General features: G+C 30.1%; 1 protein-coding gene across 2 annotated transcripts; it reads left to right on the top strand.

Annotated features, from left to right (window-relative positions):
• Window positions 1–4,569: 4,569 nt before the first annotated feature.
• Window positions 4,570–11,429, top strand: LOC111639372. Of its 2 annotated transcripts, XM_023385243.1 has the most exons (6): window positions 4,570–4,704; window positions 4,936–4,954; window positions 6,898–6,954; window positions 7,786–7,883; window positions 8,713–8,818; window positions 11,418–11,429. In XM_023385243.1, exons 1-5 carry the CDS (start codon window positions 4,654–4,656, stop codon window positions 8,797–8,799), a joined length of 312 nt encoding a protein of 103 aa, XP_023241011.1. In that variant the 5' UTR covers window positions 4,570–4,653; the 3' UTR covers window positions 8,800–8,818; window positions 11,418–11,429. The 2 variants fall into 2 exon arrangements, 1 of the variants encoding a protein (XP_023241011.1); XR_002759056.1 differs by lacking the exons at window positions 4,570–4,704; window positions 4,936–4,954; window positions 11,418–11,429 and adding exons at window positions 9,544–9,636; window positions 9,718–10,225 and having other exon boundaries at window positions 6,899–6,954.
• Window positions 11,430–15,119: the final 3,690 nt, after the last annotated feature.

Raw genomic sequence — 15,119 nt, forward strand, 5'->3', positions numbered from 1 at the left:
GTAAAAGTAATTGTTTGTATTCAGTCCCCTGATTTTGACAGAAGACGAGGAGACGTCAGATCAATTTTTGCTGTTGTTATGGAAAAAGCTAGTCAGAGATTTTATCGATTGGTAACAAGAAATGAACGCCTCAAACATAGTGTCTGTAAACAAAAATGAATATGAGTTGATCAAATGCTGGTCATTGAGATACCACTCAGAAATGTCTCTATAACCCAAAGTGTCTGGACTTCTAAAAATGCTCATGAAAAAAATGTGTAACAAGAAAGGTTGTTTAACGTGCATTTGTTATATTTTTTCTATTTTATATTACAACTACTGATTAGTTTATTCATAGAATATATAGCTATACCATAGATTAACTAGTCAAACTATGTAATTTTTTATTCATTCCACACTTTATCTTAACCAGGGAAATTATTATAAGTTATTTTGTAGAATAACGGCATTCAATTCTTTAACGGTAACATATTCTGTTCTCATCATCAACGTAACTGTTCATATTGAGTCATTACTGGTTGTGTACAAATAGTTTTATCACAGTAAATCTTTTCTACCAAAGTTTTTGGATATGTTAAAAGTTACGATAGGAATAATAGGAACTAAACAATAGCAGAAACGTTATTTGGTGCGAATAAAAAAGTATAAACTCTTATAAAACCCATTATATCTACACGCACACATTCCCTATATAAACATAAACTTGATGTAAGTGAAATAATACAAAGCTTACTTGAAAATGTGTTATAGAGTACTTGATGGAAGATGATCATCGTAGCACCTTGTCACTTGAAGGTAAAGTTTGCTCTCCTGTTTTTCACGATAAACTTCTGTATAACTTCATCCTAAAATGTTGGTCGAATTTTTAAGTCATCAAGTAAAGCTTTCAACATTGACATCACTGCCAGCGAAGATAACCTTTCTTGTCCTTCTGTTGACCTGCAATACGTTTTTATCCTTCGCAATGCAGAAAATATTTTTCCGCTGTATCAGTAATAGTAGGGATTGTGCCAATCAATGCATCAATATTATACGCCTTTTTTAGTCCCATTATCACTCATAAACTTAACCAATTCAAAAACAGGCTTATCTTTAAACTGTTGCGAACAATAGAAAACAGACGATTCATTCCTTAATACTCAAATGATATCAAAAGACGTTCCACATTCCATCTCCAGCATTTTTAAAAACTTCTTTTGAAAATATTTTTTGTATTTGTCATACATGTTGCTGATCAGTAAGCAGAAGTCATGTTTTTCCATGGACTAAATAGTCGCAATACGCTTCAGGCTTGTTAAAAGCATTAGAACTTCGTCAACATCGTCGTAATCAAAAACGTCGACCCCTGAGCGAGCAATAGTTATAAATTATACCGCAATGGCGAACAGGGCCGTTGCAAAAAACTGCATTTCTGTTAATTTCGGATCAAATTGTGAACGCTATATTCGTAATTAGTATCAATTCAAAATAAAAATAAGTTAATTTTCAGAGTATTTATGTATAATATTATTCATAAGCAATGTCAGCTTTTTGTTTGATTCGAAGAGTAAGGTAAAACGTTTAACATTTGTTTACGTACTGTCGACGTTGAATTCGCGAATCCTTAAATAAAGTAAAATGGAGTGAGTGTAATTTAGAATACAGTCATAGACCAAGTTTAAGCGGTAGGATTTCTGATATAACGGTTTAATACATTTTCCATTCATAATTATTAATTACAAATGTATTGTTGGAAATTATTAGTTAAGAGTCTAAATAAATTAAATTTATGGAGAGACATGTTTGTAAGTAAGCCGACTTTTAGGGAAGGTCGTTAATTCCCTGTCAGGATGATCTAGTGTCGTTCTCGTGTGGATGTGACGGAGGAGACACAGACGACAAGAATCTCACAAAAATTCGTTTATTTTAAACATAAAAGTAAACTTACACTGAGGAATAAATATTGTCTAGATACAATCGGCTGTTTGGAAGTCAATAGCGTTGTCGCCCCATTATTTGTTGATGGTATAGTCGGCCCCGTGGCAGTGTTGTTACGCAGTTCTTGAGACTCCGTTGGTCGACGTCGGCAACGGCACGGCTTCGGTATCGGCATCAAGACGAAAACGATTCGTCCCCAGTTTGTTGACACCGCGCTTCCGATTCTCACACCTTTTGTCTCGACTCGCATAGTGTGTCCTGTCGAGTGCCTCGTGTCCTTGACGATCGGGGATAACATCAATCTCCGTTCTCCGATTTGATTATTCTGATTGGCTCCGCGTCCCTTTTTCCCGTTCCTCGATTGGTCCCTCAACTGTTTCTAAGCGAAAGACCCCTGTTCGAGTCACGAGAAAAATCCGCTTTGAAGAATCTACTTGACACCATCCGTTAACTCTGGTTGGAAGTGTTGATGGAGCTTTGGAACTTGCGCTCCTATTCTTTCCCGTGCCGCGCTCAGACAGGCTATCCATGTAAAGTTTTTTTCCACGTCTGTAAAGCCGAAATAGAAGCCAGTTTCGTTTTAAAAATCATCCTGGAAAGCACCCCTAGACAAGCGAGCCGAATTGGAAAAATAACTTTTTCTACGGGCCGAACGAAAGGCTGCGCTAGTAAGATTTTGAGGTTATGCGAGATCTCATTGTGGTGTCATCCCGTAGATGATTACACATACAGTTTTCACATTATCATGCTTTATCAACATTCTACGCTATAATTACGAGATTTGTAATGGAGTGTTAACTCTAAACGCACGGTGAGTTGTTGACCTTTATTTCTTTTTTAGGCGTCAGAATTTTTCATCGAGATATTCGGACTTCACTAGCTAATATTAATATTTAAAGATTGATCGCGGACGACATAGATACATTAGACGGGTTGGATTTGGCCCGCGGGCCGTATGTTGGCCGTGTATGCCCTAGACAGATGGCCATGGCCCAAGTGTTGCGTTGTGATAACAAAACAAACGAAACGAAATGTAAAAGAATAATTGATTTATAGAAATTTAATCGAAATTTACAAAAGCAATGTACGACATGACGTACTGTACGTTAGAAAGATTTGAAAGTAAGTACCGAATTTCTTAGCAATTGGTCGAACAGCCAAGAAATGTATATCGAACAAACAAAGAAACATCCTCATTTATAATCGCACACGTCGTTCTTTATAGCTACTCACGAAAAAAAAAATCCCAAAATAAAATTGATTGACACGCGTAAAGCGTAGCACGCGCTACGTTTATCATTCCGTAAGCACGATTTTTATTGTTGCATAAACAAAAAATTTTAAGAATTGTTTTTCAACTATTGTTGAAGCGATTGAATTGTTAAAGCGAATTTTCGAAAGCGATTTTGTTGAAAAAAATGGAGTGTTTGAGTAAGTTAAATGGTTTTTAATGTATAATTATATTAAATCTTTTATAACGTGTTGGTAATAAATACAAAGACACGCATTTAATAGTAATTTTCTATGGGATATTTAAAAATCCGAATAAAAATGTTATACGATGGAACGATATTTAACTTTGCATTCATTTTCTGTCGAAGACAATTACAGCATTAAACGTATTTTCTGCAAATAAATAAAAATTTGTTATTTTATTTCTGCGTCTTTTCGAATATTTAAATATTCGGTTCCATTAAGATGAATAAAAAGAAGCAAACAGAAATTACAAAAACAGTTTTACAATAAGATAAGATATTCAAAAATAAGATTGGAATCTGTTGTTACTTTAAAATAATCTTATGAAAAGTTGTCACAACTGTAATCTAAAGGCTAATGTATCAGCGTTTAATCTATACTGACGACTTGATTAACGATTTGTTTACCGAGTAATGCTATATTTTATATTTACAAAACGTTTTGGTCTATTACATTATCTATCGATATTATTGAATAAACAAACCGATCTTCACCGCCAGATAAATGCAAACAATGCTCATTTATAAGAAAAAAGTTGTAACGAAAGAACAACAAATGTGGCAATTATTTTTCATTGGTTAAAATTATCCATTGATTTCCCTTTACCTTTTATCGTTGTTTCTCGAGTATAAAGATATAAATGAATATTTGATTATTTACATTTTTAAAGTTAATCTGAAAATTGAATATTTTAAACTCATTTTATTAAAACTTTTATTTAAATTGTATCAATGAATGTAAAGTAAGCTTCTGAGTGTACGCTAATAAATATCCGTTTATTTACTTCGACAGAGAAAAACTCTTCATTAATATTACATTTTCAGTTGAATTTATGATTGAAACAATTTACACTTTAATAATTTAATAATTCCAAATCACAATGCAATAGTTATGCTTTTATATCACGTTTAATTTAAGAAATTTCTAAGCAGAAATTAATTATTTTTTTTTTAATTTTAATATTTATTTTTGTAAATTTGCTATAGAATAAAGTTTCAGAATATGTTTCTACAATAACAACTTCATATGTTTATTTGGTGTAAAGTGTTTGTTGTTTGCTTTGATTTTCTTTTTCAAATTCATATATAATTTTTGAATTCAGGCGAAGAAAGTGTTACGAATTTCTGTGTTTATTGAGTTTACTTTTATTCTTTAGATTGCGATAAGAGAGAAGAATTTATTAATTTCAACGTACAAGTTTCGGGTGACGAAAAAAGAGTCACCTTGGAGGATTCTGTCGAGACCATAGTCCACATCATCATGGACCTTGCAGCACGGAAGAGAAAAGAAGAATCAAAATCGTCTTCTTCTGTAAGTGACAATTCGATGGAAATAATTTAAAATAATTTAACAATTCTTATCATTTAAAAGTTTACAACTGAAAAACCCACGACAACCGTGCACAATCTTATAAAATGTGTTATTTAAAATAGCCACAAATTGTTTATTTATAAATAAATAAATATTTTCTGAGTTAATAAAAAACACTACGAGTACTGTAGGATTATTATATGGTTAATCAGAATTTTTCACTTTTTACAGGATTTTGCTGAAAAATTAAGCACGGAAAAAGAAGATTCGATGGAATTAAATAAAACAGGAGAAGTAATAGAGGAAGGTGAGGTCACAAAAAGATTATAAAAAAATTTTATGATTCATAAAATAGTTTCTTTAAAAATTATTAAAAAATAATTTAATGTTAAATTCATTGTGTTAAAATCTGTTTAAATTAAGTAACATAATATTAATTATCCATCTACAGTTTGTCAGGTGTATTGTAAGTCGTAGTTTATTATATTCGAAACAATTCAAAATTAGCATTAATTTCAAAATGTTTATTTCTGAAAGGATTCCATTTATTTCGTCAAAAGTACTAGAAATAATTACTTTTGTTGCTTAAACTTCTCAATTCCTCGCGTTGTCAAGCGAAAACTCAATTTAATTACGTGTATATAATTGCAAAGGGCTTATTATGAATAACATCCAATATATAACCACAAAATGAAACAAACATTGAAATTAACTTTGAAACAAGATATAATCTGCGAAACACAAACAGAAAAACACTGTACACTTAATATTCTGTTTATTATATGTTTGATTTTTTAATTCAATCAGAATGGGAAAAACCTGAACTTAAGTTATATTTATATTCATAGCGATTACATTTATTTAACGTACTGTTTATACATGTGTACTTCTTTGTCATTTTTTTATAGTTTAAATATTATATGTGTATATATTTATAAACTTTTCAATCCAGCTTAATTTGCGAGAATAAATGAATATTGTAATACGTACAAATTTTTCACATCAACACGAATTTTTCACAATGTTACATTTGTTTTTTTTAAATAAACTTAGTTATAGTTAATGGCAGAACTATGATATTAAATTACAAAATAATTGTAATGTAAATTAAAAAAATTATAACTTTTTAGTCTCCAAAGTAATAATCAAATTTGATGAAGAGAAGACGGGTGATGACGATCGATATTCGTGGGAAAGCGAATCGGTTAAAGATGACGATGATGATAAAGTAAGATAATATTTTCTAATTTTCCTTATTTTACGCTTATAAACCCATTCTCGTTCTTCGCTAAGCTGTTTTGAATAATGTTTTGGTATTTCAAAATTTTCGTGTCTAAAATAATTTTATACATTTTAAACGATTGGTTTTACAAAGTTAATATTGAAATTTAAAAAAAAATGAANGTAATACGTACAAATTTTTCACATCAACACGAATTTTTCACAATGTTACATTTGTTTTTTTTAAATAAACTTAGTTATAGTTAATGGCAGAACTATGATATTAAATTACAAAATAATTGTAATGTAAATTAAAAAAATTATAACTTTTTAGTCTCCAAAGTAATAATCAAATTTGATGAAGAGAAGACGGGTGATGACGATCGATATTCGTGGGAAAGCGAATCGGTTAAAGATGACGATGATGATAAAGTAAGATAATATTTTCTAATTTTCCTTACTTTACGCTTATAAACCCATTCTCGTTCTTCGCTAAGCTGTTTTGAATAATGTTTTGGTATTTCAAGATTTTCGTGTCTAAAATAATTTTATACATTTTAAACGATTGGTTTTACAAAGTTAATATTGAAATTTTAAAAAATGAATTTGAAAATATTTAAATATTACTTTGAAAATGGGCATATTTACGATAAGACAAATTGAGATATTTCATTCTTCGAAAATTCACTGTTACAGCGGAATGATGGCATTCGATTAAAAACATTACATAATAGCAGGTTATCGGACAGCACAAAATATGTTTTAAATGGTTTTCTATAGTGCGAGTTTAAATCTTTGGTGTATTTTTCGCCAAAATTGATTGGTCGGCAGATTACTGTTTGATGAATAAAACAGTTTGTCATTACAAACATGTTAAAAATTTAACATATATTTTCAATTGGTGTCTACTTTACCAATGAAATTGTGTTATTTCGTACCATCCGAGTATCGCTATAAACGTAATGATGTCAGNCATGGAGCAAGAAGACCCGATGGAATTAAATAAAACAGGAGAAGTAATGCAGGAAGGTGAGGTCACAAAAAGATTATAAAAAAATTTTATGATTCATAAAATAGTTTCTTTAAAAATTATTAAAAAATAATTTAATGTTAAATTCATTGTGTTAAAATCTGTTTAAATTAAGTAACATAATATTAATTATCCATCTACAGTTTGTCAGGTGTATTGTAAGTCGTAGTTTATTATATTCGAAACAATTCAAAATTAGCATTAATTTCAAAATGTTTATTTCTGAAAGGATTCCATTTATTTCGTCAAAAGTACTAGAAATAATTACTTTTGTTGCTTAAACTTCTCAATTCCTCGCGTTGTCAAGCGAAAACTCAATTTAATTACGTGTATATAATTGCAAAGGGCTTATTATGAATAACATCCAATATATAACCACAAAATGAAACAAACATTGAAATTAACTTTGAAACAAGATATAATCTGCGAAACACAAACAGAAAAACACTGTACACTTAATATTCTGTTTATTATATGTTTGATTTTTTGATTCATTCAGAATGGGAAAAACCTGAACATAAGTTATATTTATATTCATAGCGATTACATTTATTTAACGTACTGTTTATACATGTGTACTGCTTTGTCATTTTTTTATAGTTTAAATATTATATGTGTATATATTTAAAAACTTTTCAATCCAGCTTAATTTGCGAGAATAAATGAATATTGAAATACGTACTGTACAAATATTTCACATTAACACGAATATTTCACAATGTTACATTTGTTTCTTTTTTTTAATAAACTTAGTTATAGTTAATGGCAGAACTATGATATTAAATTACAAAATAATTGTAATGTAAATTATAAAAATTATAACTTTTTAGTCTCCAAAGAAATAATCAAATTTGATGAAGAGAAGACTGGTGATGACGATCGATATTCGTGGGAAAGCGAATCGGTGAAAGATGACGATGATGATAAAGTAAGATAATATTTTCTAATTTTCCTTACTTTACGCTTATAAACCCATTCTCGTTATTCGCTAAGCTGTTTTGAATAATGTTTTGGTATTTCAAGATTTTCGTGTCTAAAATAATTTTATACATTTTAAACGATTGGTTTTACAAAGTTAATATTGAAATTTAAAAAAAAATGAATTTGAAAATATTTAAATATTACTTTGAAAATGGGCATATTTACGATAAGACAAATTGAGATATTTCATTCTTCGAAACTTCACTGTTACAGCGGAATGATGGCATTCGATTAAAAACATTACATAATACCAGGTTATCGGACAGCACAAAATATGTTTTAAATGGTTTTCTATAGTGCGAGTTTAAATCTCTGGTGTATTTTTCGCCAAAATTGATAGGTCGGCAGATTACTGTTTGATGAATAAAACAGTTTGTCAGTACAAACATGTTAAAAATTTAACATATATTTTCAATTAGTGTCTACTTTACCAATGAAATTGAGTTATTTCGTACCATCTGAGTATCGCTATAAACGTAATGATGTTAGCCTAAACTAATTAATTTTTAGATGGTTATTATATCATAGTATTTGTTTTATATATTCACGTAAGGATTTAACATACAGAGTGACCAATTTAACACATTATAAAAATTTAAAGAATCTGTCAGATTGTCTCTCGGTATGATAAACCCTTATATAAATAACCTTTGTAATTATAAATCAAATACTATGATTTATTATAAAGGAAGAGTTAAAAGTACGAAATAATGTAATAATCTTAATCTTTGTAGTTATCATTTTCTAGTTTACCAATATATTTACCCTCTTTGCAGAAAACAACAAAATGTACGGACATCTTTCGTTATTTATTTATAAAACTGCCATCCGTCATCTTTTCCTGCTGGAAAAGAAAAAAATAAATGCTCGACAATGAAAAAGGTACGTAAAAGATTGCGTAAATTTTAATTATAACATGACTCTTATTTAATAAAAGTAAATCGGTGTAAGATTATATTTATTTATTTCTGCACATTTATCGTAACCTTTATTAAAGGTAACGATAAATGTGCAGAAATAAATATTCACATAAAATGTAATTCACTTTAACACCAAGGTATTCTACTACTGAATAATTTACTTAAAACCTATTGCCATAATCGTGAATACAAATTCATTCTGTCATTTGTCGGTTCGAATCAACGTCTGAATAACTGTTATATCTAAAAGAATTTCTTTATCTTGTTATCACTGTACTTTCATTTTGTATAAAGTACTGTACCTGTGACAATAAAACACGCTGCTCTTACTCCTAAAGTTCAGACGAGTTAATATCGACTCAAAATAATTTAAAAAGACAAATTACAATAAAACGGTTTATTATCCAACTATCAGAAATGTCACAACGTGCCAAGGAAGAGAGGAAGGAGCAATTAAATAATTATAATTTTAAAGGATTAAAAATATATATATAAAAATGGGGAATATCGAACTTCTGAAATCGCTGCGTGTGTGCTAAATTTGGATAATCCGTGCTTCTCGCATGGACAACTGTATGTGGCCAGCTCACGCGTCAAAAAGCTTCTGATTTATTCGTGTACGCACCAGACGGAAAAACAAAAACAATAATTTTCGATTAATTTGAATTTTTTATTTTGATACAACAGGGTAGCCGATGTGCATGCCAGTCAATCAAAGGAACATGCACCAAAGAGGGGAAAATTCCCTAAATTGAAGAAACTTTTCAGATTCTTCTTTTGGTACGTATCTTTAACTTATTTATTATAATATGTCTTTACCAATTATTCTGAATTTAATTAATTGTTGCAATTCCATGGCAGAACTCCGTCCCTGTGGAGAAGTTCGAACTTGCAGACTAGATCTGCTGTACATAGTTCATTGTACATATCATCATCATCATTTTCATCTGTACATATTCATCGTCATTCATTTTTTTATTTATCGTGATTATTTCAAAATTTATAAAATTCTGCATTTCGGCAATCATCATTTAAAAAATCCAACTTATGACACTTCTAACACCGATTGTGACTTATATCTATTGGACTGACATTATGATACCGGACATACCAAATGTATTTTGCACCAATCTGAGACACATCCTGGCTCAAAACAAGTTACCTCTGAATTGACTAACGTATTATGACACAACGATTATGGACATACCAATTGTGACTAACGGAAAAAGACAATCGACTCCACACACACTCGACATCCCAATTTGTGACAAACTAATTGTATGCAATGTAAAGATCACTGATTAACTATAAATTTATTTTTCATTGATTCCATTATGAAAGTAATTGACTGTATAATAAACAAAATAATAAGATAAATAAAAATAGAATTTTTATAATAATTACATTGTCTCTTTATTGTTTAGAAGCTATTTTATTTGACAATATTATTCAATTTATTTACCCAACGTTTCTAATGTAAACAGATTTCGTTTATCGGTCATTTTTAAAACTAAAACATTAATTTGAAACAACAAAATATTAATTATTATTATTTATTATATATACATTATTAATAAGTTATGTGTAACAATTTCACATACTTTATGAACCGGAAACAAGTATCAAAACATCGATACATCAAAACAATTATTTTGCTAAGAGATATCAGCAAAAACTTATTTTTCTATTCGGCTGTTATATATAACAGAGGAAAAGTGTGGTGATCGATCCTTCGAAGATTTTTACATTTTTGGACTTGGGAATCAAGAAATGCAAAAAATTTGGGAGTTTTTCTAAAGTATATGTTTTGACGTTAGTCTGTTTGGAGGGTGGCACGATTTTGTTCACCCTGTTTGAAGCTTAATAACTTCTGTGCCTTTAGTCGAAAATTTCTGAAATTTTTCAGGGAGATTTGTGTATTATGAGATTAGAGCTATTAAATTTTGCAAGTTAAAGGTCAGGGGTGAAAAGATAAGTAGGGTCGTGTGTCATATCTCGAATGGGATCAAACTTATAATATACTCTGCGTTAAGCAAAATTGAAAGTAGCATTTTACAAATCATGAGTTTTACAATTTTACAATTTTACAAAAGGCTTGATTTGTCTACACTTTTACACAAATTCCATGTATTAATTTGTAATCTATACCAACTTTTCTGGCTAACCCGAAATTCAAACGACAGTTTACTGTTTTTTCCCGACTTTTATGTTTCTGTATATATTTAACGGTATGTGTGTCTGTACGTATAAGCGTGTAAACTAAGTTCCTAAAAATAAGTTTAAAGTTTGGCATTAAAAATAGCTTTATAATATGTATTTTAAGAAAAAACTCATATTATCACATGGAAAACACTGAAAAATCTCTTAAAAATTAGATGAGATGAGAAGCAATTTTATTAAATTAATTTATGTTTTTCTGCTATAAAATGACTTTATTATTTGCGGCATAGATTCTCATTAAGTAAACGTAAAATGTAGACAAAGGTGAAACATGTAAAATTTAAATAATAAGTTCTGTAATTAAAATTGATTTAATAACGCTTTTTTAAACATTTTTACAGATGAAATTAAGCTGTTGCAGTTATTACAGAAACGCTTAATGGATTCAAGCTTAATTATAGAAGTTTTTGTTTGATAAATTTATTTTTAGAAGCCGTTTTTATAAACGGAACCAAAAATCATTGTTCTTTAAAAAATATTTTTAAAGCCGTTTTTATAAACGGACTCATAAATAGTTTTTTTTTTAAAGTTATTTTTAGAAGCCGTTTTTATAAACGGACTCATAAACACTTCTTTTTTTAAAGTTATTTTTAGAAGCCGTTTTTATAAACGGACTCATAAATAGTTGTTTATCTAAAGTTATTTTTAGAAGCCGTTTTTATAAACGGACTCATAAATAGTTGTTTATTTAAAGTTATTTTTAGAAGCCGTTTTTATNTGGAGGGTGGCACGATTTTGTTCACCCTGTTTGAAGCTTAATAACTTCTGTGCCTTTAGTCGAAAATTTCTGAAATTTTTCAGGGAGATTTGTGTATTATGAGATTAGAGCTATTAAATTTTGCAAGTTAAAGGTCAGGGGTAAAAAGATAAGTCGGGTCGTGTGTCATATCTCGAATGGGATCAAACTTATTAAAGATTTTACTTGTTATTACCAGTTACAATATTTATGCAATTTATTTCTACCCTCAAAATTAAGCTTTTTTATTTTTATTTAGAAAAGAAATTAAAAATTGTATCACAAAACTTTTTGAAATACAAGCTTTATTTATTCATTAATAGTCAATTTAATTTTTTATTCAAACAATTTACTGTTTATTGAATGTGTTGCATTGAATAGGTAGGCGTATTACTGCTAATCCAATTATTTCTTCTGACATGTTCCTATTAAAAGGTTTTCCATATCCTTCTGGAAGAATAGTTTCCTTCCATATATATCAGCAGTATTATATACGCCACCGCAGAAAATAACAGTATTCAGGACCAGTTCTTTGAGTTTTAAAATCAATCAGCGAAATTACGAAATGATGTTTTAATAATAAATTTTAGCATATATAAAGTATGCAGTTCATTTGGTCACTTACAAGTAAAAAGACAAGTATAAAATATTTATCATTATGCCTGTAACGTTACGCAGCCGTTTATATTTATATATAGTTTATCTATAAATATATTCGCTGTGTTCAGTTTTCTCTTTATCATTTTACTTTTAGAAACGTTAATTCTACTCTACAAATAGTTTCTAGAAGCAGTAAAAAATGCATTAGAACCTACAAATTTAATATAAAGTTTCGTGTGATAAAATGAATTTATGAAAATTGGGAAAAAAGCTTTGTTGAAAGCACAAACAAAAAACAAGTATATGGAATATACCTAAAATTTATTAAACAATTCTTGAACTAAGAAATATTCTAAAATTTGATTTAATTGTCAGAAATGTATTAAATTTGTGACTTGTAAAACTATTCACTTACAAATTGAATAAAAACATATGTAAAATCTATGATTAAAAGTAATTTGTTTGTAACTAAGAGAAAGGTTGCAGATTTGTTCTGTGTAAGAACAACATTAAATAAGTTCTAGTCTAAATATTCGATGCTCTTTAAACAAAAGTATAACCGAACCAATCTCTAGCCGAGTAGAGTGGGAGTGATTTCTTTGAAATACTAGATGTAATAAAGACAGACATTTTTCCAGTTCAACGAGAGTTCCATAATACCACCTTCTCCTCTATATATATATATAAATGGTCGTGTTTGTCCCTATACAGTGGAACCCCGGTTAACGAACGTCCTGGTTAACGACCAAATCGATTAACGAACTTTTATTTTGCAAAAATTTTGTCTCGGATAACGAACGTAATGGTATTTTGTGTCAAATTTTAGTTGGTGTTAATTAAGCATGCGCGAGTTAAGCTTGCTTTTCCGAGTGTTTGTGCTATACTTCTTTTTTCAGTTTTGTGATTTATATATTTAATCAATAATCCAAGAAAGAAAAAAGTCATAGTGGCAATAGAAAACGACAACGCAATATAAACGACAATGCGCTATCGCATTTGAGAAAAATTTTGATTAAAAGAGTAAGACAATCAACTTTAAATCAATTTCTTGTTCCTTACGGAAGGAGTTTGTTTGTTTGTTAAGCTATGGCAACGCAACACTTGGGCGATCTGCCTAGGAGAATGCCTTCTGGGAGGTGTTTTTAAGGGAAACTGGCCCCTATTTAGGCATTACAGACGTGGAGAAAACCCGGAACACTCCACGTGGCCAGCCCGTCTGAGCGAGGTGCGAACCCACGAACGAACTCCCCGTGTTCAGGGTACTAAGATCGCTTAGCCACTCGTTGGCTTTCTTACCGAAAGAGACTTCGACTCGAAGAATCTTCCGATGAAGTGCTACCCGTTATTTTTTTGGAGGGGATTCCCCTTCTAAGCATTAAGGTTCGTATATCTCCACTTTTCTTCCACCAACTACAACAAACGAAGGTATGTATAGTACAGTGCTAGTTTATTAAACAAAGTTTACATGTTTGTTGCTGTAATGATGGATACTACGTTTTCTTACATTTTCATCAAAGAAAATTACTGTATATTACAAATAAAATCACAAAAATTTCGGAGACTAGAACGGATTAATTGCATTTGCATTAATTTCTATGGGAAAAATTGCTTCGATTAATGAACAATTCGGTTAACGAACGGAGTCGCGGAACGGATTAAGTTCGTTAACTGGGGTTCCACTGTATTTCACTCTGCAGCTAAAACTACACATCGCGCATGAGTTGTGTGTGGTAGTAGCCCCAAGTCTCCCATCGTGCACTATGGTGGTTGCGTCTCGATAGCTATTCGCTTGTGCCAACGATCGATCTGGCATCTTGCGGTATTAGCGCGAACTACGTAATGGCGGCTGCTATGGGTATAAAGTCTGTGGTCTGTTAGAATTAGAAAGTGTTCAACTTACAATGGTAAATAATAAGTATTACTGTGAATTTGGATGTAAGTCTAAAGGTTCATCGAACTCAGTACATATGCGCACATTCCCAAAAAATAAATTACTGCGAAAAAAGTGGAAAATAAAACTGAAGTTATCACTTCAGTTTCACCAATACCTAATTTTACTGAGCTTAAAATTCCTTTATTTTTAGAAACGTACTCAACCTATCTAATATAGGCCATCGTCAGGTTTAATATTATAAATGTTCCAAAATTGAACGTACTGTTTATGAATATTTTACATATTTAAATTTTTTTTTAAATTTAACTTTAAAATAAATTTTAAAAAGTGTGTACTGTATATTAAATAAATAATTAAAAAGTAAATAAACAAATAAAGTATAGAAAACAGAGCTAACTAGAAAGAAACATGATTTAAGGTTTTTTAAGTTCCATTCTTTTTTCTATTATATATTTCCATACTGTTGGAAGCGCATTAGCATCCCTTTTTATTTTACTTTTATAAATTTTTACCTTTTCCATCTCAAACGCAGTGGATGGAGAGTGCACCGTTTTAATGACTTTTGCCTCTTTCTATTCTACAACTGCTCCTTCAGTTTGCATCATAATCGCTAATATTGTGTTGTTGTGCCCTTTGTCAACATTGTATCTATGTTCTCGCAGATGTACAGTACCACCAGGTTTCTTCTAGTCACACCCACATAATCTTTTTCAATTCTTAACTGTTGATTTTCAAATAGTATTTTATATACCCCAGCTTTCTCTTCTTTTTTTTACGCTATCTTTATCGTTCCGTAGCAAGCTATAGATATTG

This window comes from Centruroides sculpturatus, unplaced genomic scaffold (assembly GCF_000671375.1).
Source record: "Centruroides sculpturatus isolate CEXI.00-Female unplaced genomic scaffold, Cexi_2.0 scaffold1239, whole genome shotgun sequence".
NCBI classification, from domain to species: domain Eukaryota; kingdom Metazoa; phylum Arthropoda; class Arachnida; order Scorpiones; family Buthidae; genus Centruroides; species Centruroides sculpturatus.